The sequence below is a fragment of the Melopsittacus undulatus genome, chromosome 3, assembly GCF_012275295.1.
Source record: "Melopsittacus undulatus isolate bMelUnd1 chromosome 3, bMelUnd1.mat.Z, whole genome shotgun sequence".
Classification (NCBI taxonomy): Eukaryota; Metazoa; Chordata; class Aves; order Psittaciformes; family Psittaculidae; genus Melopsittacus; species Melopsittacus undulatus.
In genome coordinates, this window is record NC_047529.1 from 116,255,831 (window position 1) to 116,278,737 (window position 22,907).

General features: G+C 42.3%; 1 protein-coding gene across 1 annotated transcript in view; it reads left to right on the forward strand.

Moving 5' to 3' along the window:
• The first annotated feature begins 3,804 nt into the window (after positions 1–3,804).
• Positions 3,805–22,907, forward strand: part of PPP2R5A (protein phosphatase 2 regulatory subunit B'alpha) — a 44,238-nt gene continuing 25,135 nt past the window's right edge. Inside the window, exons 1-2 of the mRNA XM_005143869.4 lie at positions 3,805–3,979; positions 21,974–22,170. Of these exons, the coding sequence (XP_005143926.1) occupies positions 3,829–3,979; positions 21,974–22,170 (348 nt within the window). The 5' untranslated portion in view covers positions 3,805–3,828. The remainder of the gene's footprint in view (positions 3,980–21,973; positions 22,171–22,907) is intronic.

Below are 22,907 nucleotides of genomic sequence, written 5' to 3' on the forward strand. Positions count from 1 at the left end.
TCCTCTTTACTAAGAGGATATGCCGTAATATCTTTACTAAGTTATTCCTCCCACTGTCTCTGAGAAGAGCTAGATTCCTTGTAACTTGGCCTCTAAGCATTAGTACAGAATGGGAAAGCAGAGCTACAGTTAACTCCTCGTTTGCTAGCAGCCAGGCAGCTCCCTGTAGTAAAAACTCCATAGCAACCTGGTGCTCGAAGCGCCACACTTTCAAGGCAAGTTAGTTAGGTTTCTGCAAGTTAATGGTATGTCATGTTCCCATTCACCTTTCAAAAGGTCTCACTTCTGGGTAAAAAGGTGTTTAGAAGGAAATAACTCTCTTATAATTGAATGAAAAGAACTGCAAGTGCGACTTTGAGTTAAATCTGCTCCAGAATGCTGCTTCTCTGCTCCGAATAATGATTGTGAATGATAATGAGCTTGCTTCAAAGTCAAGTTAGAGACATGCATGTGGTTTTGCAGAATCAATGCTACAAGTGCATACTGAGGGCTCCGATTTAAGAGTGGGAATAGCTTGGCATAAAATTACTATTCACAACATTCTCTGAGGAGACTCAGACTTTGATGAACTGGGTTTGGAGCCAGCAGCTTACAACCTGGCATCATCACTGTGTGCCTTTAAATACACTCTCAAAACCAGGAGGTTCAGAAGCTGACTCAGAGCGGCTCCGGCAGCTGTGTAGGAAGCAGTATGTGCAGAAAGCAGGGAAGGGCAATCTTCAGCCTTCTCAAACGTAGCTATTTCAGACTGACAGCCACAGCTCTTGCTTTTGGTTTCCTCTCCAAACACCCCAGTCCCACAGGCCTGCATGCTCCAATGGTTTCCCACATAATGCCACTAACTTTGAGTGGATGGTAGTTCAAACATTACCGTTGCAATTTGGGAAGCTCTAGCTGGTCTGTAGAGGTGCAGCTGATTCTGTTCCAATACAGAAGAGTTATATCAGAAAGACAAAACAAAACTCAACAGCTAAACCCACTTTTCATTTATTTAAGAGAATAAACCAGCCTCTTTTTGTTTGGCTGACTCAGATTTCACCAATGTTTCTGCTATGAGTGATACACGAAGATACGCTCTGGAAATATCTCCCAGTGCAATTGATATGAAAAGCCTATCATCACAAGCCTACACCTATTATTTACCAAGGTCTTTGCGTCATGAATTTCAGCTGCAAATAGGCTTTTACAAGATAGTTTTAAACAGCAGTGAAAGCCACTGCAAAGCCTGGTAAGAAGACAATACTTGAAGAAGATCTTAAATCTCAGGACTCAGATAAGGCTCTTCCTTAACAAAATTCAACCTATTTAATTGATGAAACTTGAAGTCAGCCTCTTTCACACTGGGAGCAGGCAGCAAGTTGCCAATAAACAGTGCGCAAGGGACATGGGGCAGTGTCAGCTTCTAAAAATGGGTGCAGAAGAAAGTGACAGCTGGTGGAGGGCAGGCAGGAACAGAGGAACACACCGACACATGGTCTAGGCCTGAGTGCTCTTCACAGGAGCTGTGAGCCATAAGGTGAAATGTGAATGAACCAGGTGAGGAATGTAGATACCTTTACTGCAACAAACCCATGAGTTGGCAGTTTAAAAGACAAGCGCCCAAAGACTGCCATGTTGTCTGTAGAATGAATTTGGTAATAGATAAAGAACTACAAAGTCTACACACCTGCAAGAAAGACAAGAGCATATTATGCTTGTCCCTTGCTATTTCTAGCTATGCTGTATCCAAAATTGTTAAGTATATGGAAAGGGAATTCTCTTAGAGAACTCTTCATCCCTCTGGTTTGAAACACTGAAGATGACTTCCCAAAGGCAAGGAAGTCGTGAGATGCACAAGTAATCATACATTAAAATGTGATGACAGAGGAAAGTAAAAAGGAAGGAATGACGGAAGGAAACACAGACAACAGTTTCTATTGAGCAGGCTTCCAGTCTCAGTCTTCTTTTATGTTTGTGTAAAGCTATAATCTACACTTGGCTTTTGATTTATGGCTTATACATAGAAAGATTAAACTCTAAGTCATGAAGGCATTTAGCAAACATTTATGGTTACCTCGCAGTATTTATGTCCTACCACAGCTACTGAAACTTGAGTATCTAAAACACTACAAATACTTATTTGCTGAATTGGTACCTAAAACCGTGTCTTAAGAAGAAATGTGCTGATGTGCATAAAACTTCTATGGGAATGACTACAGCAGAAGGCATCCCACATGTGTGGAGCTCCAAAGGGGGAGCTGCTCCCACATGGAAGCGGGACGAAGCAGCAGTCAGCCCGGCACACACCACCGTGATTCTGATGTGCTGCTGCAGCCTCGGGTCCCATTTCTCGCAGCCCAAAGCAGAAGCAATGAGTTACTCCATAAACATTCCCCCCTGGAAAGCTCAGCACGTGCTTGTCCGGAGCCGTTCTGTGCCTTCAGCCTACGAACGAAGCTGTGATTCGGGACAGAAAGCACTATGGTAACGCGGATCCGGAGACGCACGGAAGCCACAACACGTGGATGCGCGGGGAGGGAGACACAAGGCAGCATCACGTCTAAAGCGGCACAAGCCGCCTCGCTCGCTGCTCAACACCCTTCCCGCAGCTTCCCCGTAAGGAGCCTCCTCCGTCTGGCTGCTAACGGCTTGTTGAACGCACCCAGCGGGCTGCTGCGCTCCCAGCCGCGCCGGTGCCACCGGCAGACACCAGAACCGAACCGACTGAGCTGGCAGCTCCTCCCCGGACCCTACAGGCACCCCAAGACCCCACCAACTCCATTGTGGTGGGCGTGGCTGAGAGGCGACGTCACACACCCGACGCTCCCGCCCCCCAGCGCTGATTGGCTGGCGTCCGTCCCACCCGTTCCCCTTCCCTCGCATTCGTACGCCACCGCTAAGCCCCGCCTACCGCCACTCCCCCTCCACCATTGGACAAGCCTGCTGTCAATCACTCCGCATCACTCCCCCCAAAGGCCCTCAGCGAGGAGAAGGGAGGGGGGTGTCCCACGATCCTCTCTTCTCATTGGCTGCACTGCCCCGTCAATCACCCAGCGCCGCCAGCAGCGGCCACTCCTCTCGCCCCTTCTTGCCCCTTCAGCGGTAGCTTTGCCCCGCCCCTTTCCCTTCCCTCCTCCCCTCAACTCCGCTCGCTCCGCCAAGTTCCGCGGCCCCTCGCCCGGCGGCTGCGGCGGGCGGGCACCTCAAGGCGGCCCCGGCTCGGAGCTGGCAGGATGACGGCGGAGGAGCGGGGGACACCCGGCGGCAGTTGAAGGCAGAGGCGTGTGGAAGCGAGCGGCTGCGGAGTGGAAGCCGCCTTCCCGGCGAGCTCGGCCCAGGGGCGATTCCAGCCCATGACAGCGGGCTTGGCGCGGGCTGGCGCAGGCTAGCCCGGCTGAAGGGGACGCGGAGCGAGCAACGGCTTCCCCGAGACCGGCCCTGCCCTGAGGAGAGTGGAGCCCCGGCCGTGCTGCCCCCACCCGCCGAGGGAAAGTTTGGCTCCCGCCCGCCCCGTGGAGCGGAGTTGTCGCTGGGTTGTTTTGTTTGTTTTCCCCTTCCCTTCTCCCCCTCTTCCGCTCCCCGGCCCAGAGGAAACGCCGAGGGAAGCAGGACCAGAGGAGCCAGGCTTCAGCCCGGACCCGGGAGCCTGCCCAGCGCCCGCAGCCAGTCCCTCTCTTCCCGGCCGTGTGGTGTGTGCGGGCAGGGGCACCTGGGTCTGCCGTTCTCTTGGATTTTGTGGGGCTTCTGTGGTTTTTGTTTAAGCCCGTTTTTTGGCCGCCCGCTTCTCCCTCCGCTTTAATATATGCTTCTGGAGAGCGACGTCCCCCCGCGCCGCCTCACCGCCCAGCCATGTCGGCGGCCATCTCTGCCGCGGAGAAAGTGGATGGCTTCACACGGAAATCGGTGCGCAAGGCTCAGAGGCAGAGGCGCTCGCAGGGCTCCTCGCAGTTCCGCAGCCAGAGCAGCCAGGTGGAGCTCTCGCCGCTGCCCCAGCTCAAAGGTACCCGTCTGCCTCCTTGCCCCCCCCTTCTCGTGCGCACCCCAGCCCTCCGGCTACAGGTGCCGGTGCCCTCGGTCGCCCGGGGCTGTCTTTTCTGACGCCGCTCGCATGCCCCGTGCTGCCCTGTGGCCGCTTGCCCTGCCTTGGCCTCTTCTCTGCACCCTCTGCCCTTTAGCCGTGTCCTCCTCCGCTCCCGGTGCTTTCCAGGGCGCTTCCTCGTGTAAATAGGTGTTGTACATGTTGGTTCTCCTTTACTGCCCCAGGGACTGACTCCAGAAACTCGCCACCCTTTTCCTGGGTAACTTAGGAGGAAGCGTAGGGCAGGTTTGCTTTTTGAGGGCTTTCTGCGGAAGATGTGGACGGTGAGTTCAGGAGTGCTGGCAGTTGAGCTCCTAACCCTCGGAGCGATTGGTGGCTCCTCCCACGGGGGGACTTTGCAAAGAGGAACTCTGTGCCTGTGGCATAATACACTGATTTACCGGAGAGAGTTGGCGTTTGGCTTCTTGGTTCCTTTCCGTCACTTTTGGGTAGTATTTGAGTGGCGTTGTGGTTTAATGATCAGGAGTTGCCTCAGAGGCCTTCTCCTGCGTAGTGGTGCTCTGGGAGCACTCACAAGTGAATGAAAACTGTAGATGCTGACATTGCTGACAGTAAAGTAGGTAGTGCAGGTTTTAGCCTTTGTACCGAAGCTAAAATCTGTAAAGATTCAGTTTGTTAGATTGCAGAAATAAAACCGAAGCTAATGGCAACATTTAAAAAAATAAATTTACAGCTATTTCTTCTTTTGAAAAGTCTTGCTACTAAAGTGTTTGACAGGGACTTGGGAAACAAGGGAGAGAGATTACCTTAGCGTGACCCAGCGTATTATTTCTTCCACAAATGTTAAAGCCTTACGTTTTTTGAAGCTGCATCATATGATGGTGGAAAAAGTCTGACGACTGGCAGCAAATACCCAAAATCTGAATTAAATAGAGCAAGCTTAAAAATCTTACAGGATACAACATAATTTTGTTTTCCTGTTTGATTTCTGTGGCTTTTACTGCCATGTCTATAGTGTTTCAAGGCTTTTGTTTTGCCCTGCTCTTGAGTGGCAGATGTCCAGGAACAACGAAACTGGCTATTGGCAGAAATGTTATTAAACACAAATAAGCTTGGGCAGGAGAATAAAAAGGGGAGTTTCGGGGCTTTTTAGAATGTTTGTTGCAGCAGCTTTGGGTGTTACTTTTAACAACAGTGGGGGTGTTCTTGCTGCTTGCTTTTCTCTGTGCAGTTGTGTCCTGTGTTAGTGCACTAGTTTGATTTGGGTGATTTATAGCCAGAATAACCTGTTTTAAACTGATTTAGTTCCTGCTGTTCGTGTGCTGCTTTGACAGTGTATTTTCCTCGGAGAGCATTTCTATAAAGCAACACTTGAGATCTTGTAAAGCACTTGGTAAATATTGCACATAGGTGGCAGACTTCAGAAAGTTGGAATCCTGATCCAGCAAACAGTTAAACATATGGACTTCGTGCAGGGGGTAATTCCACTTCTAATCAGCAAAATGTCCAAGTTTACATTCTTTGTTGAGCTGGGACTTCAATATTAAATGTGTAACTCCATATGATTAAGTCTTACAGTTTTGTGAGTGTGGTTTTACAGCTTTTTACTTCTAATACAGAGAAAGTTTACGTAGCATCAGCAGCTCAGATGTTTGGAAATTTGAGGTCATAAACTATCGGAGGAATTTCTTCAGTTAGGCAGAGTTTTTATAGGAGTTTGAATTGCCTTAAGTTCTTAAAGGAAAATCACAACTGTTTTTATGCTTGTGATTTAAAGACTTGTCCTCTAAAGCTGCTTCAGAACGTAAATTGTGGGCAAAATGTGCTTTTATGAGTTATAATACGCAGTTGTCAGGAAGTTGGGCAGCAGTGCTCTGCATGTTTTCTCCCTTGGGTTTGTGATGTTAGAGGATAGGGAAGTCATAGCTATAAGACGTAGGATGATTCCTCTCCATCTGCCTTATTCTTCCTTTTCTCTCTTGAACCTCCCCTGCCACCCAAACCAAAAAAGGGTCTAGGAAAGGAAGGGTTTGCTCTCTATATGCATTTATAAACCATTTTGTTCTATTCAAGGAAAGATGAAGCTTTGCTTTGAAGTTAACATGGAATTCAAGAATAGTTGTGATGCTGCCAGTGTGGTATCATCTACAGGGTAGTAGACGGTGTTCTGACAGGGGCAGTGAAGTACATTCATTATACTGATGCCTATAAGGGTGTTCAGCATGCACTTTGGAAATTAAATGAAGACTTTTTGCTTTTCCGGGTATGTTCTAATAAATAGTTAAATCAGAGGTGTTTGAAGCCTGTATTGGGAGAAAAGTAGTGTTTTGTAGGTGAAAAAAGCAGTTGGGCATCAATCTGCTGTAAAATCTTGTTTATAGTTATTACTTTCATTACTTTTCAGAAACAGATATTCTATATGAAATATAAACCTCCACAATAGGTTTGTCAGACTGGCCTAAAACACTGATTTACCTGTAAGGAGAGATGTTCCAGAAGAAAAAGTACTCATCCACTTTTAAAAACTACCTTTTTGGGTAGATAATGTTGTGGGTATTTTTTTCCCCTTTATCTAGAGACTGTTGTTTGTTTGGCACTGAAATGGCCAGATCAGGTTGTGTAACACACTTCTGTAGTTGTGTTGTTGGAAAGCCTTTAGACAGATAATCTTAAAAGTACGTATTTCTGGAGTTAATCGTCCTCCTGCTGTGTATGACCAAAATGCCTTAATTTGGCTGCATAGTGCATTGCTACTAGGAGAAGAAATTTTATCTGTGACTAGTAGGGAACAGTCCCAAATAGTAGTTGAATTTCTCTTTGGAGGTTTTGTTGTGGGAGTGGGATTGAGATGAGGGGTAGCAAGACTGTGTGTTGTTAACATTCAGCTTATTTATTGTAAGTGAATATAACTATCATTTTAGCTAGAAACTCAGCAAAACCTGCTTGGTGTCGGCGTGCATACAATAAATTAGCAATGTGTTCTTCAGTTAAGCAGGTTTCCTGTGTATTTGTTGTTCAGGATAGTGTCCATTTTATTGCATTTTGTAAAAGCGAACAAGAAACAACTGCAGACCCAGTGACAGTATTTAAAATATTAAACCTCTTAGAAGTTACTTTTTCCCCATCTCCTTTTCATTGTTACTTTATAGTTTACATCATGCAAATCCTTTGAAAAATGTGCAGCCAAAATAATGGGCTGGTTAACAGCAGGGTTTTATCACTCCATGGGCAATTCAGTGTTGAGTTTAAAGAAATCTATCAAAGAAAGTGTTATATGTAACACCTTAACATCTTTTAATGTCTTTGTCTCAATAGCAGGGTGTTTCAAAATAAGACTGTGGGACTGTACAGTTATCTTTGTTTTTTGACAAAAGAGGTGCAACTTGACCTCAGAGCTTGATTTAACTCAATACAGTAAAAGTACAACTACTTGTTTCTATCACTTTAAGAGGTGGAAATGGTGAATAGAAAACACAACTTGTTGCTTTTAGTACTGTTAATATGGTCTGTCAGGTTGTAAAGTAAATAATACCTTTTTCTTTTCCCCTATGTACCGAAAATGTCAAGTGCAGCTGGAATGAATAAATGTTTCCTGATGCCTTTCGGTGATCTTCTCAGCAGTGAATATCCATTTGGGAAGATGCATGTCACCACAGGCTTATTTACTATATACAGTATAGTCTATACAAATATACTATATCAGCAATACATGAAAAGAAATTCTTAGTGTTTGCTTCCAAATGAAACTGTCTCCCCACAGAGAAATCTCCGTTCCTGACAGCAGAACAACTGGAAAGTGGTCCAAAAATCTTTCAGCCATAGGCAAGTGATGGTTATAATGATCTCTTGTGGGGCTGGGGAAGTGATGAAGTACCCTGGAATAAGACATATTTAAGACAACCTTCCAGTTGTCAACTACTCCAGTGTAGTTTCAGCAGTGAAATACTAAAATAGTATTAGTAATAACCCTAAAATAGGTGTTAACAATTGTATTTTCTCTACTTAACCCCTTGAGAGATCTTGGTTGGTTTTGGCTGAAAACCAGGTGCTGTGTGTTCAAGCTAAGCTTTTGTGGGAACGTTCCAGGAAGGCCTAACAAGCTTGCTTATGGGTAGAATTTTAATGTTATTACATCTATCAGGGTCATTTCAGACCTTCAACTTTGACTAGTTTGAGTCATATAGTGTGCTTGAGTGACAAAAATAAGCAGAGTTAAAAACAGCTGAGAGGAATTCTCTTCTCATATTAAGTTGCCTTTGCTCCCCAAAGGAAAATGTCCTTCAGAATTTTAGGATGGTTTACATTTACTACAGCCTTAATAAGTACTTGTGAAATGTCAGTTTGCTGTCTCAGATTTGCACTTTTCTTTATCCCTTGTGATTCATTGTTATTTCCTCTCCTGTAGTTCCCCCATCCTCTACCTTTTATATTCAACATCCCTTGCAACTGCAATCTTCTTGCAGGAGCTTTTCCATCGGGGAGAATCTTTATGTCAGGCGAAGAATGAGGATGTTCTGTAAGGAATTTAGATTTAACTCCTATGCATAATCTCAGGAGGGCATACTGTAAAGCAGTCAAAAGTTCTGGTTACTGAAGTTGCAGTCTTGAGAAATGGAGAACCTATAATAGCTAAAAAAGCTTTAAGTTTTTTTTTTAATATTCTAATATAGTTCTTTGTTTAATTTTATTATTTTTGTTTTCTATATTAAGGAACTGTTCCTCGTTTATGGAGTGGAACATTTAGTCTTTAATTCTTAACAAATCGACCTTTTTATCCTTAGACTTGAATTTTTGGTCTTAGAATATACTTCCATCAAGAGCAACTCCTAAATATAGAGCCTATTGACAGTCTTCACATGAACTTTTCTATTTAAATCTTTCACATCTTCTGTGTGCCAGCTTAGGATCAGATTTCTTTTTCCATATTCGTTGCTTTCTAGTTGAGGCAGATATTAGTTTTGCTGGTGCTGAATTTAATGTTAGTTGCTGTAGGAGATACAGATGAATTGTTTTATTGTTCCAGGCTATCTGGTCAAAAGAAGATTACTTCAATCTACAGCTTTATTTATATGTGTATATGTATATATTGAAGTATCTAGCTAAAAAACATTCAGTGTTTTTGAAGAGGTATGATGACAACAGTTCTGGACAGGTTTATCCTCTATATCAGCATAGAAGGGGTATGTGTTGTGTTCTTAGGAAAAAAGACCCTTCCATTGGGAAAGGTATGACATTTAGCTTCTATGCCGTTGTAGTCTTGACTTTTGGCTTAATCTAGCAGGCTAAAATTATAGTCTCATAACAGTGTGTGGATTTGGAAGGTTGAACCACAGCCAAACTAGTTGAATAGGTAGTAAATAATGCCTGTTTTATAAGACTTTTGTGGCAAAATGCGCTGTTACAAACTGGACTTACAGTGACAGCTTCTCTTTAATGTCTGAATTACTGATTTTTATCGCAGTCACTGAACTAGTTGCTGTGGAGTTTTGTTGAGTTCATGGCCAATGAAGTATGTTGTCTATGGGATGCCTATTTCATAGTATACTTTTGACTTGAAGGCAGAGCTCCTCATAAATTGCCTACAATATAGCTCCTACAATAGGTTGCCTGCATAAGATTGCTCCTACAATAGCTCCTACAATAGGTTGCCTGCATAAGATTGCCTACAATTTTCCTTCACAAGACCTTATTCTCAGCTGCTTACCGCATTGCTAAACTGTTTGGGCTGAAGTTTTCCATGCCAAGTATGGATAACTCGATTTGGAACTGTTCCTCAGACTAATTTCCTTAGTTTCAGCAAAAAAAACAATTTGAACTGCTTCTAAGACTGGAAGAAAAATAAATTCTGTAGTGTCAGTATTAAGAAAAAGAAAAGATTAAAAGATAAAAAGAAAAGGGCTCTTCATCAGGGACTGCGGTGATAGGACAAGGGGTGATGGGTTCAAACTGAAACAGGGCAAGTTCAGGTTAGATCAAAAGCAGAAGTTTTTCCCTGTGAGGGTGCCGAGTTGCTGGCACAGGGTACCCAGAGAAGTGGTAAATGCTCTGCCCTGACAGTGTTCAAGGCCAGGCTGGACAGAGGCTTGGGTGACAATGGTCTAGTGTGCGGGTTGGAACTGGGTGATTTTAAGATCCTTTCCAACCTGAACCATTCTGTGATTCTAAAAACCAACTGCCTTGAGGCTTAATGTTTGCTGTACTTCAGAGCTTAGCACGTAGCTCTTGATGAAGATACAGTTAAGTTCAAATTTCCAAACATGCTCAGTACCTGTTGCAGGTCAGTAACAGGACTGATGAGTCAGTAGCTACTGTGCTCTTCTATATAGATATTTCAGGATCTACTGAAGTATCTATCCTGAAGGGCGAGCTACTCTCACCTACTATGCTGTGTGAGGCTGCTGTGCATGGCTTTCCTTTGGTTTTCTTGCCTGTAATACTGCTAGGCACAGCAACTAAGTGTATGGAAAACTTGTCTTTTTCTACAAGCAGGAACCCAGAAGTATGTTACTGGTGAGGGAATAGTGTGAGAGTGGTGGGCTGATTAAAGAAGCTTGAGTGGAAAGAGACTGCAGAAGCTACCTCCTGTCCAGTAGCTGTAATAAGTCTCAGCATTCCTGTTGGCCATGAAACTTAATGGAAATGTTTCTTGTCATACTGTCTTTTAGTGTCTTCATAATTTCCCTTGCAGCCATGGGTTTTGAACTTCACATGGTCTTCCTGGAACTTCATGGGCTCAGGGCTTTTGTTCTGTACATCAGGAATTGATTGCAGATGAGTTGGCTCACAAAACGAGGGTCTTGAGAATTTAAAAACAAGGAGAATGTAACTGCAGCAACCATGAGCAGAGCACAAAATTCACTTTCACTGTGTTGAGTAGTACTGCTTCTGGCTACCTCATGTTTGGGGAGGAGAGGGAAAGTGAAGCTGAGAAAGGCCAGTGAAATGTATATACAGGATACTAGGCCTTAGTTTTTAAGGGTATGGAGTCTATGGGAAGAGACAGTCTGATCAGAATTGTACGTGACTTGTAGCCTGCTAAAGCAGCAGTATGTATTGCTGCCGTGAATATGGTGAAGGGAAAAGGCTATGCTTGGTGACATTGGTAGCTTTTGTCAGCTTCATGGATAAGATAGGGTTCAGAAGAGAAGTATGGATTTTCCTGTGGAGCTGGGAGGTCAAGGCGTGAGTAACAACAAAAATGCTGTTTGCACACGTACATTCAAGATGTTCTAATTCTGGTATGTGAATTTGAAACCCTTGGGAATTGAAGACATTATTGCTACTCCTTACCATACCAGGAGAACTTTCAGTATGTTATACAGCTTTGCTTTTTCAAAGTACTGACTGATATCCAAGTCAGTTTATATCCAAGACTATCACACATTTGGGGAGATGTCAAGCTGCGAATAAGAGGCAAAAGCAGCACTGTCAATCTTCTCAGAAGAACAGAAAGAGGAGGTGGGGTGAGTAAGGGCAGGGAAGGGCAGTGTAGCATGGTCTTAAGGTTCTTTCCAACCCTAACTGTTCTATGATTCTGAAGAAGAACAGGAATAAAAGTCACAGCAATTGTCTGGATATGAAAGGGGAAACTGCTTAATTTATGCTCTTTCTGTGTTTGAGAACTAGCATAAACAAGGCAACTTTCAGAAGTGATTTAATAGGTTATTTGGCTCTGTAGATGGTTGGCCCTTTAAAAAATAGAACCACAGCTTTTGTTTTCTTAATGTCTCCTCAAGTAAAATTCTGTAGGGGAATAAAATGGATTTAAAAAGAAAAAAGTTCCATTTAGTGTAACTGGGTAAAGCTTTCGGCAAGTGTATGATGTTTCTTATTCAAACTCCTGTGCTGAAACTGTGGCATACATGTAAGACTGAAGTCAGTTAAGCAGCGTAAGTTTTGGTTCCACACTACTGTAACAGCAACAAATGACGAAACTTGGAACTTAAATTTTGAATTCTAGATGTGAAATCACTTTGTGCACTTCAGCACTGTTGGATTCTGTAGGGAAGCAGAATCCAGGCATTATTTTGAGATGTAAAATCCATATGCGAGTGTGGGAACCCTGAGAGAGGTGTAGGCTGGGTCCCACAGTACAGCCAGGAAGGACAAGGAGTGGTGATTTATATTGCTGTGTATTTTCCCTTAAGAGGAGGAAGCGGGATCAAAATAAACTCAGTGCATCAAAATAAACTCAGTGCATCAAAATAAACTCAGTGCATCAAAACTGTGTAAATTCAGTTTAAAAGTAGTCAAGAGATTTTGCCAAATGGGAATATACTTAAGTGTAGGATCCCTTTTTACTGAATGCTTCATGTTTACAGTTTTTGATAGAAAGAACTCTTAGAATATGGTTAAAGTTGATGAGAAAAGTAGCTCAACCTTTTATTCAGGAAGCTAAATGTTTAAGTGAAGTGGGTGAGGAGATCCTGCAAGTGCCTGACTGGTCATCCTCTCAGTCCCATTGAGGTCAGTGGGAGTGGGGTCACTGAATGCAGCAGAAACAGGATTTCACCTGTGTTTCCAGTTGAATTTAATCTCAGTTCTTCCTACTATAAGGAAGAACTAATTATACACTTACTATAAAGTAGCTCATCTGCCTCAGAAAACTGAAAATTAAGAAACACTGATTTAGCCAATTCAGAAAGTCCATATTTATCTGAAGAATTAATCCAGTACCTGTAACTTCCACCTGGATTTGCATAGATATTCAAGGGCAGAGGAATTTTTTCCCTTGGCTTTTGAAAAGCCAGTTTGCACGTTTCCTCTGGCACAGATTTCCTCTGAAGTTACTTCCCTATACATCCCCTTCACACATCTATAATAGCTAAGTGCTACATGAACTGCAGAATGAGTTTCTGTGCTTCTCTGAAGTATTGTGTAACAGCAGGTACCCCTTGGTTTCAAATAAAAGGTATTTTTACATTACACTCAGCACTGATTTTGCCATGTGAAAACAACGTGAGTGTTTCTTCAGTTTCTAGGAAAACACAAGCTTGATTTGTAATGTTGACTAGCATTTTCCAGTGTGATGTCAAACTGGAGCAACTTCAGCATCTTATCCAAAATGAACTTTATGCTTCAATAAGGTGAGGGGATGATCAGGGAAGAATGCAAGCTAATATATTTAAAAACAATATCCCAGACCAGATCCACCTGTGGCATACTTGTCAATGTTCAGTCATTATAAAATACCATCATTTCAGTTAGGCAGGGGTTTGGCAGTTGACTTGACAACAAGGGACCTTAAATTGAAATACAGCTTCTGTACTTTCAAGCTTAAAAAGTGCAAATCAGTTTGGTTTGGTTCTTTGGTTCTGGTCATGCGAAGTGTTGACATTCTGTGACTAGAGAATGGCTTTGGTATAGTACTATGTAATGGGTACTGAGCGAGTCTGTGTGGCACACAACCTCGTCACCTGCTTTTCAGCTGTCTTTGTCTCCTGGTGTAATGTATGTAGAGGCTACTACAGCTGCCGGGGTTGGAGCAGTAAAATAGGGAGCAGAGCTTTTCAGATTGTTCTGATTCTTAGCAGGGTAAATGTGAGGCAGTTCCTGGAGTCTGCCTTGTCACAACCTCTGTAGCCTTTTTCCCTTTCTATGGAACCTCCTGGGTCTTGGTGCTGGTTCATTTTCCTGGCACATGAGGAAGTTACTGGGAGTAACAGGTTGTGTACCAGCTTCTCTGTGGGTGCTTTCAGCTTGTAGCTGATACAGTGTAACCCGGGTTAGACTAAAGAAAGGACCTGTTTATGTACCTAGAACTTTTTCACCTTTATTTGCCCTCTTATTAGGAGGAATTCCTGGAAGCCTGTATGTTTTACCATAGCAAAGACCTGTGTTGCATTTCAGTATGCTCTGTAGGAGCTGTATTTTCTGGTTTGGGAAAGCAGTTTGAATTCCCAGGCATTTGTATCAACTTTGATCATTTGAAGTTAAAGGCTGCTGGCTATTCTGTATCACATCTTCTGAGAGGGCATTTCCTAGTTCAGAAATCAATTACTCTCCCCTCTTTCCCAGTTTAATGACCTGACTGTGCATGTTAATTATGTGATAGGATTTATCACTGTTTTCTTAAAGACGCAGGGTTCCTCTTTCTAAAGTCACTAATACACCTTCATCAACCCAGTGTAACCACTGTCTGGGCTAATGTCTTGCATGCAAGAGAGAATCATAGAATCACAGAATGATTTCGGTTGGAAAGGACCTGAAGATCATCCAGTTACAGCCCCCTGCCATGGGGAGGGATGTTCCACACTAGAGCAGGTTGCTCCAAGCCCCTGTGTCCAACCTGGCCTTGAGCACTGCCAGGGATGGGGCAGCCACAGCTTCTCTGGGCACCCTGTGCCAGAGCCTCAGCACCCTCACAGGGAACAGCTTCTGCCTTAGATCTAACCTGAACTTGCCCTGATTCACTTTGAACCCATCACCCCTTGTCCTATCACTACAGTCCCTGATGAAGAGTCCCTCTCCAGCATCCTTGTAGCCCCCTTCAGACACTGGAAGCTGATCTGAGGTCTCCATGCAGCTTCTCTGCTCCAGGCTGAACAGCCCCAATGTAAGAAATCAAAGTTCTTTGCCTTTTGTGATAAATATGGTATCACTCTGAACAGCACAAATTGCACAACTCCTCAGTGCTTTCACCAGCAGCACTGGTTCAGCTGTGTCAGGTCACTGTACAATATTCTTACTTTCTACCTTTCTTATTCTTGCATGGAGCTGAGTTTCAGTTACAGCCTGAACTGGTGGTGTGCTCTTGAGGAAGCCTTCATGGTTTTGGAGTTCCATACATTAAGGATGATTTTGGGTTTTTTTACGTCCTGGCTCCAGCTGTTGGTATGTTTGAGGTTTTTGGGTGTTTTAAGGAATCAATGGTACTTTAATTCTCCTTTTTGGGAAAGCGTGGTAGAAATGAGGTGATTTGTAGCAGACCTGGTTACTAGAAACTTAACTGTCTTTTTGAGGACCAAGAGAATAATTTCTATTACTTCTTGCATCTGACTGCATGTTGCTTCCTGTAATTAGAGAGTAGGAAATAAGCTACTGATATGAAAGCATTTCAGCAGGGTACTTTCTTACTGTACAAAGTGTCTTGGTTAACTGAAATCTTCATGAAAATCAGGGGATTTAATGTGGTGGTAGCTGGAAATTCTTAACTCTATGAGCTTATAAGAAAGCTTGGAAGGTGGTAGAAACAATCAAGATAAGACAACTGCAGTTTCCCATCACTGCAAGGAGTCATGGCACAGCATTTGTGACAGATGTTGTTAGATCAGCATAGGCTTTTCAACGTCAGGACTGATTTGTTAAGGTCAACTGCTGGCCACGTGCAGTGGCAGATGTGAGACTGTCTGAACAAACAATATCTTTTACTGGATGGAAGAGAGCTTTCCAGGAGTGCTTTTAGTGCACAACTTCAAATTGTCTATAGCCTCACCTTTGTAACTGCATAAACATCCTTTTTCCTCTTCATTTTTTCTTCCTTTTCTTCATTTTTCCCCTTTCTTCTTTTTTCCCCTTTTTCTTTCTTCTTTTCCCCCTTTTCCCTTGTCACGCATCACAGAATTAATCTTAAATCCAGACTATTCTAGTGAGAAAATGTTCTGATTTCTTACCAATTTCAAAAGAGAAATGGAGGTTAACTTGGATGATTTTTACCAGATTGGTTGGTTTGAGCAGTTTTAATGTGACTTTGCACAGCTGGTTGGAGAAAGGTGTATATTAGCTGAGATAAATCATGTGTTACAGGGGCAGTAGGGTGTCACAGTGTATATTTGAAGTACTGTTCATGTAGATCTCTTAGTGCAAATCCTGCCTGACCACTATCTGCAGAGTAGTTTACCTGTAAGTGGAATCATAGAATCATTAGGGTTGGAAAGGACCTTAAGATCATGTAGTGCCATGGGCAGGGGTGCCTCACATGAGACCATGTTGCCCAGGGTTCTGTCCAACCTGACCTTGAACACTGCCAGGGATGGAGCATTTACCATTTCTTTGGGCAACTTGTTCCTTATATCTAACCTGAATTTCCCCGGTTTAAGTTGTTTGAACCCATTACCTGTTGTCCTATCACTACAATTCCTGGTGAAGCACAGTAAAAGCTCAGCTCTGCTCCTTATCTCAGATTGCTCCTTTGCAGTGCTTTTGATTTCTGAAATGAAGAGCTGGTTAGTGTGAGCACACAGGTCCCAGGCAGGATTGACCAACGTGCCTTCTGTACCTTTAATTCTGTGCCGTGTTTTGTTTTGGTTATCTCCTACATGTAGTATGAATTTCCTTGTTGTCTAAGTGTTTGAGAATACTGTTCTACTCTGTTGTCTATCAAACTCCTCTTGTGAACAAACATACTACTGTGTAGGGACTTGGATGACTTTTAAGATGCATAATCTTGTTATAGCTGACCTGGAAGGTCAGAGCTCTGTTGACTGAAAACACACAGAGGAGCTTACTCATCCCTTTCCAGAGTTCAGCTGTAGGCTTTGGGGTCACAGCTAATGTGAAAATTCAGGCTGTTAAACTCTGAATGGAGGGGAGAAAGGGAAACCTACAACCCTGGTCTGTTAAGAAGTGGTACTTCTTTCATAGGGTGGCAAAGTGTTTCTTCTACATGGAGGACCTGAAAATACTGATGACAAGACTCCCTGAATACCTAAGGTGCTGCATGAGTGCTCATCTGAGTACCCCCACCAGTTTCTGTTGGGCTGCTGAGCTACCAAAAGCTTCTGTTATGGGTGTATGGTGTTACTGGAGAATGTCATAGACTTACCAGTATAGCCAAGTATATTGTGATGATTTTATACAGGGGCTACCTTTTCCTTTAAAAAGGAACTTAAAGAAAAACAAACCAAATGATTTAAAAAAGAACCCTGTATAACCCCAAAGTTCATATTCAGAAAAGCAGCTCACTTAATGTGTGGGTAGGATTTTTCAGTTCTCATACCTCTGGAGTTGGGTGATGTGGTTACAGAGGACGCAGTGAGCTAACAAACAGCTCGCTGCAGCTGAAAGGAGTTTTTGCTCCCATCACTAATCTTGTGCCAGGGCACATCAGGCCCCTCCAGAAGCCGTTTAACCTCACTAATACAGCCATGTTATTGAGTTAAAGCAGCTCCCAGAGGAGTCTGACAAGTTCCAGAGGCAGTATTGAGCGATGAATGTGACTGAGAGCAGAGGAGGGGAAGAGAGGAATACATGGCAGAGGGGTAGAGGGGGGAGACTTCTTTCCTCGTCACTGTTGGCCAGCTATTCTGTTGCCTGTCAGGTTGAAGATGCAGGCATCTGAGAACCTGGAAACACACTGGCTGTCCCCTCTTGTAACATCCATTGCATCAAAACTCCATTTCTTAGTGGTTTACCGTGCCTATAACATAAGCACTGACACCCAAATGCTATGAGAGATCACAATACACACAAGAACTTCCCAGGGCAAAAATAAATCTTAAATTTAGGTTAAACAGGACTCCCTACACGTGATTCATGGAGGCTGGGATGGATTTTACCAGACTAACCCTTTCCAAACTAACACCAAACTGAGAAGAGCTTGTACAAGTGTTGATAATTCAGTAATGTGAATAAAGAAATAAAACAAGCAAACAAACCCAAACACTTGATATTTCATAGTAATGTTCTCCTTTCTCCGTGTCTGTTATGCCTTCATTCTGCTCTGGCACATCCCTCCATTGTTGAGTACAGCTGTATATAGTACAATAAATGTAACCAGACAGCAAAGACTAAATGTTGAACTTTGCATTATGGAGTATGTAACATAACTGTGGCATGATCCTTGTCACGTATCAGTCCTTGTCTGTGTTTCAGTTTGTCAGGGAATTATGTAGAAGTGTAGGATTGCCATCTCTCCTTACCCCATTTACTGTAAGGAGAGATGCAGTATTTTGTTCCATAAGAACACTGTCCCCTAAGTGTTGGAAAGGGCTGTGTGTGGAATGCTAGAAGAGGAACATTTCATGGTCATTTCTCTGGCTTCTGCTTCTTTTGGGGTAGCTTTTTCAGGGAAAAGTAGAAATATTAAATTAGATATATAAAAAAAAAAGTACTGGGAACTTGTTGCAAATGTTTGAGAGGGTTTGTTTTCCATTGGCAGGGAAAGATGGTATTTGAGCTCCAGTTTGTGTAGTTGAGAGAGGGGGTTTTGTGGACTCAGCTTCTGGCTCCTGCTGCTGAAGCAAGGATTACATTAGATTCTCTGGCTTTGTGGAGAGTATCTTGGGAAAACAATTCTGTTGAGAAAGAAGAATCTGTCCTTTCCTTCCAAGAGAAGGGCTTGTAAACATAAGAGATAAATATACTGTGGAAAGACATCATTGCAGTGCTCTGGCTGGTGATACAGTGGTGTTTGTCTCTCCAGTTATATGCTAGGGAGGTAGCTCTGTGATTGTGAACTCTCTGTCCCTATCTGTTTTGTTTGGGCCCTCCCGGAAAGAATTTAATCTTTTAACTTAGTATTCTATGTGTAGACTTGCATTGATGACCTTAAAAAATTGAAAGCATTCAATTTACAGACAACTCTGTACTTTGAAACAGTTTTAATGTTTCATAACTTTGGCTCAGAGGAACTTTGGGTCAACTTGTTTGTAACTTTTTATCCTTTGATATTGTGGCTATTGTCAGGTTTCTGTAAGTAGTAGGAACAGTCTGTTGAGAATTCCAGTGTTATGAAGGACAGTGACCAAATGAACTGCTTTCATCTGTTGCAACACTTTCTACCATCTAGTGTGGAAACGCCCAGAGGCAATGAATATCCTTAGAAAGAGGCATGGTTAAAGTGGATCATAGTTTACAGCAGCTCTTTTGGTGTCAGATGGAAATCAGTGTCTTCAGGATTTCCTACCGCATGATTAAGAATCAGCTTTCTCTGCCTGCCTTAAAATGTCATTATTACCTTCCCAAGGACTTCAGACCAACTTACAACCAACTTCTCAAGGAACAGAACAGTGGATTTAAAGAATGTCCTAAGTCAGACTTCCGTTGAGCAGGATCTAGAAAACGAAGTCGAGGCAATTGCATTTCTATCCTCTCGATCAGATGGTGGGTAGACTCTTTTCTAGGGTGGGGGTGTGCTTTAGCATATGATACTCTTCTAGATAGGATAAAATGCTTTTGTCTCCTTTTTTCTGCTTCAGGCTTCCTTATGAGTGTTTGGTTTTGGTTTTTTTTCCCCTTTCCTCCTTTTGAGCCTCCATTATCCTCTGTGGTCCTTATGTTATTTAGGGTATTTGAAGAGAAGCTGTTATCTTGAGCTTCAGATGTATGGTGTAAATCTTCATAGGTATTAAATTGAAACTGGTTTTAAAGTCATGACACAGGTTGTTAAACTACTAAAGCTGAAAGCTCTAGTATGGTGCTTTATGGTGCCACAATTCATTTTATTCATAGCACTGGCATAAAGCATTGCAATATGATTTTACTGTGGTGTTGACTTGTGTAGCTTCTGTTGTGCTGGGATAGTGAGACAGTTAAATACAAGGCTGTAAAAGTTCACAGCACTATCTGACAGATACATTCTCTCAAATCACTTGATAGTTCCCATGGTATCTCTGATAACATTCCTGGGACAAATGCGTGATGTGTCAAGCAGGGATTGAACACATGAAGATGGGTAGTGCTGATACAACAGGGTTGGCTTTCTTATAACCTAATTTATTACCACGGGTGCACATAATTTTTATCTCTTGTAGAGATCTTTATGATTCCCCTTCTAATTATGGCAAATGGATGTATGTGTAGAAGAAGATTTGCTTTGGTTTTGCTTTAAATGATAAGAGTAACAAACCAGATTAATGGGCAGTTTTTCATTAGAGAAAACATGTCTAGTTGAGAGAGATCAGATTGCTAATGAAATGGACTGGTGATGCATGGCAGAAGAGATAGGATCTGTTATTCATATCTAACTGAAAGGGGCTAATGCAGGGGTTTCTTTGATATTCTGGGGAAGGGAATAAGTGATTTGATTTTGTCTGAATTCCTTTTACTTGCTTTTAACCCTAGATCTTTAGTCCGTTTGAACCCCTCTTAGGAGTCAACTTTAGAGTTAAGTTTTAGTAGGGAAGAAAAAGAAGGGTAGGTTTGACTCTTGTTTGAGCCTGGCTGTCATTGGAGCTAGTGTCAGAGAGCTGTCCTCCCTGTGTCACTGCCTTAAATTAGGCATTTTGGATTTGATCCTTGGCATGTCACTGTTGCTGCTTTGTTGCTGTGATACAATACTTACTCATGCCATCCGCTGTAGAGTATTAGATCTGAGCTGAAATGTTGTGTAATGTACAACTGTTTTCACAGCTGATGTTCATGATTTTACACCTTTGTTCTCCAAGTGAAATAAGCAGTTTACAAGATATTTCTTCCGAAGAAAAATGGTGCAATGGCAAAATTACCATTCCAAAGTATGAATTGGTCTTTGCAAGGGAATAGCAATTGGTAGCTCTTCCCCAAAAGGTCACTGAAGTTGTTCTGCTCAGTTCATAGGATCATAGCTGTGGAAGGGAACACTCCAGTCTTGTGGTGTTTGAACTATCAGGGCAGAGTGAGCAGTTGGGATTACAGCAGAGGGGATTCGGTCCATTGTAGCAATTACTTTTTGCTTATGGAAACAAAAAGTCTATCAGATAATGACTGAATATTAAAACCACTGTTGACTGTTGTTCCAGCCACTAACTGGAAGGTATTTCGGTAAGAAACCTGAGGAACTGGCATTACCTGAGCGAGTTATTAAACTTAAAACTTAAAATGAAGTTGATTTAATAAGAATAATCCTGAAACAATCAAGAGAAGCATGAGGTCTTTCTGTGGTTTGTTTGAATTTTGAAGTGAGACTTGCATATTCAGTGTTACAGGGCAATTGCCTTTGTCTTGATATATCATTTCAATATGATAAGCAGGAGTGCTAGTATCAATACTGCAGTGAATGCATGAAGCATTAGTTGTCTGCTGATAGGCCTTGAAAATGCTTCAGAGGGAGAACATTCCTTTTTTGTAGATGAAATTAGAACTAATCTTTCATCAGAACAAGTGGAATCCCAACTGACTGCTAAATGAGGTGATGCAATGTTGCTGGCATGGCTTAGAACCGCAGCAACCAACTGAAAACAAGAACAAAAGATGCATTAAACCAAACCGACTTCTCAGTTAGAACCATGGCTGCTTTTCTTGTCATCATGCAACTTTTGAACAGTCACAGTATTTGAAGTATACTGCGCTTGATCCACCTTTTTGAGAGCTAATGTGAAATCCTAATGGAGGAATTTTGCTTATCAGCTTAGAGAGAAACTGCACTTTCAAATGAAAATGCCAAGTCATAGCCAAACATGTTGTCTTAATAGGCCAAAAGGCTGCTAAACCTGATGTGACTAAGATTGTAATAGATTACTTAGACCAAAGCATGGAAATTCAGGGTTAATCCTTTTGAATTATTGGAGTTGATTCTTGAGGAAAACATTTATCACATGAGGTCTAAAGTATGTGAAGTATTTTGCATTGGGGTAAAAAGACAAGATTCCTTTAAAGCAGCTTTTGCAGTTTTTAAGCCAGGTTACATAATAAAGGATTAGGGAACAGAATGAGCCAAATCGGATGAATGGGAGGTTAGAATGATGCACTGCTGCTGTGTATGACTTCTCATGGGCGTGACTTCGTACTTATTCATGTCTATATTTCAAATAAAGCTAATTCAGGAGTTCATTTTCCATAAATACATTCATTGTCATATGTTTATTCTTTATTTCTTGTATGAAACACAGGTTGAGAATAGTGAGTCATTCTCTAATATACTTAAGCAGATGTTTTCAGTTTTGACAATATCATTTCTTAATTTGCTGTCTGTACAGAACATACTATTCCTCATAGTGACAAACTGGTGGCTATGCAAATGTTAGCCAGCAAGAGATTTAACAATGCAGAGTTTGTTTCTCTGTACTTAACTGTTGGGTTCTGTTTTTTCTTTCATAGATGCCACCTTCAATGAACAGCAAGATCTTTTTTGCCAGAAGTTGCAACAGTGTTGTGTCCTCTTTGACTTCATGGACTCTGTTTCAGACCTGAAAAGCAAAGAAATTAAGAGAGCAACATTGAATGAACTGGTTGAATATGTTTCAACGAATCGTGGAGTCATTGTTGAATCAGCTTATGCTGACATAGTGAAAATGGTATGTAGAATGCTCATTGTATTTTCAATGTTAATAAGATATCTTAATCAGTTTATGTCTGATGGCATCTAACTCGGGCTTGCTGTTGGTTATTCTGCGTATGCAATATAGTATAATTCATGAGTGATAACTTGGTCTACAAGATTGCTTAGAAAGGCTTGTAAAAACAACCTGAGTTTTAATTATTAGCTGAAATATGATGCATGCAGGTTAATGCAAATGAAAGAGCAGGTATAATGCAGATGCTTGCAGTCTGGGTAAGCTTTGAAGTTGTTCTCATTCAGAAAAAAGGCAGCATTTCAGTGCTGCCTGTCTGTTTGTTTAAGAATAGCAGTAGAGTGAAGGCTAAAGTTTTCAAGTAAAGATTCTTGTGGGTACTAGTGTCAACAGAAAGGTTTATCAGTGTAGGGAAGCAGCTCTACTTTGTAAATACTTTCTGTGCCTGGCTGTTACTGTTCTGGCCTTGGAGAGCTGTGCTAGAGTAGTTTAAGTGGTTTGCTTGACTTGTAAACCATGGGATGATTTATCCTGTGTAGTTTCTACCAATGGCTTGTTGAATAAGCAACAAAATAGTTGTGGTTACTACTTGCTGACTTTCCCAGGTATGTTAGATTCATTTTCATGTGCTGCCTAAGCAATGCTTCAGCTATGCCCATACTCCATGTGCATGGACCTCAACTGAGGGATGTTTGCCAGTCAGGAATACTTGAAAACTATCTTTTCTAGGAATGTTCAGT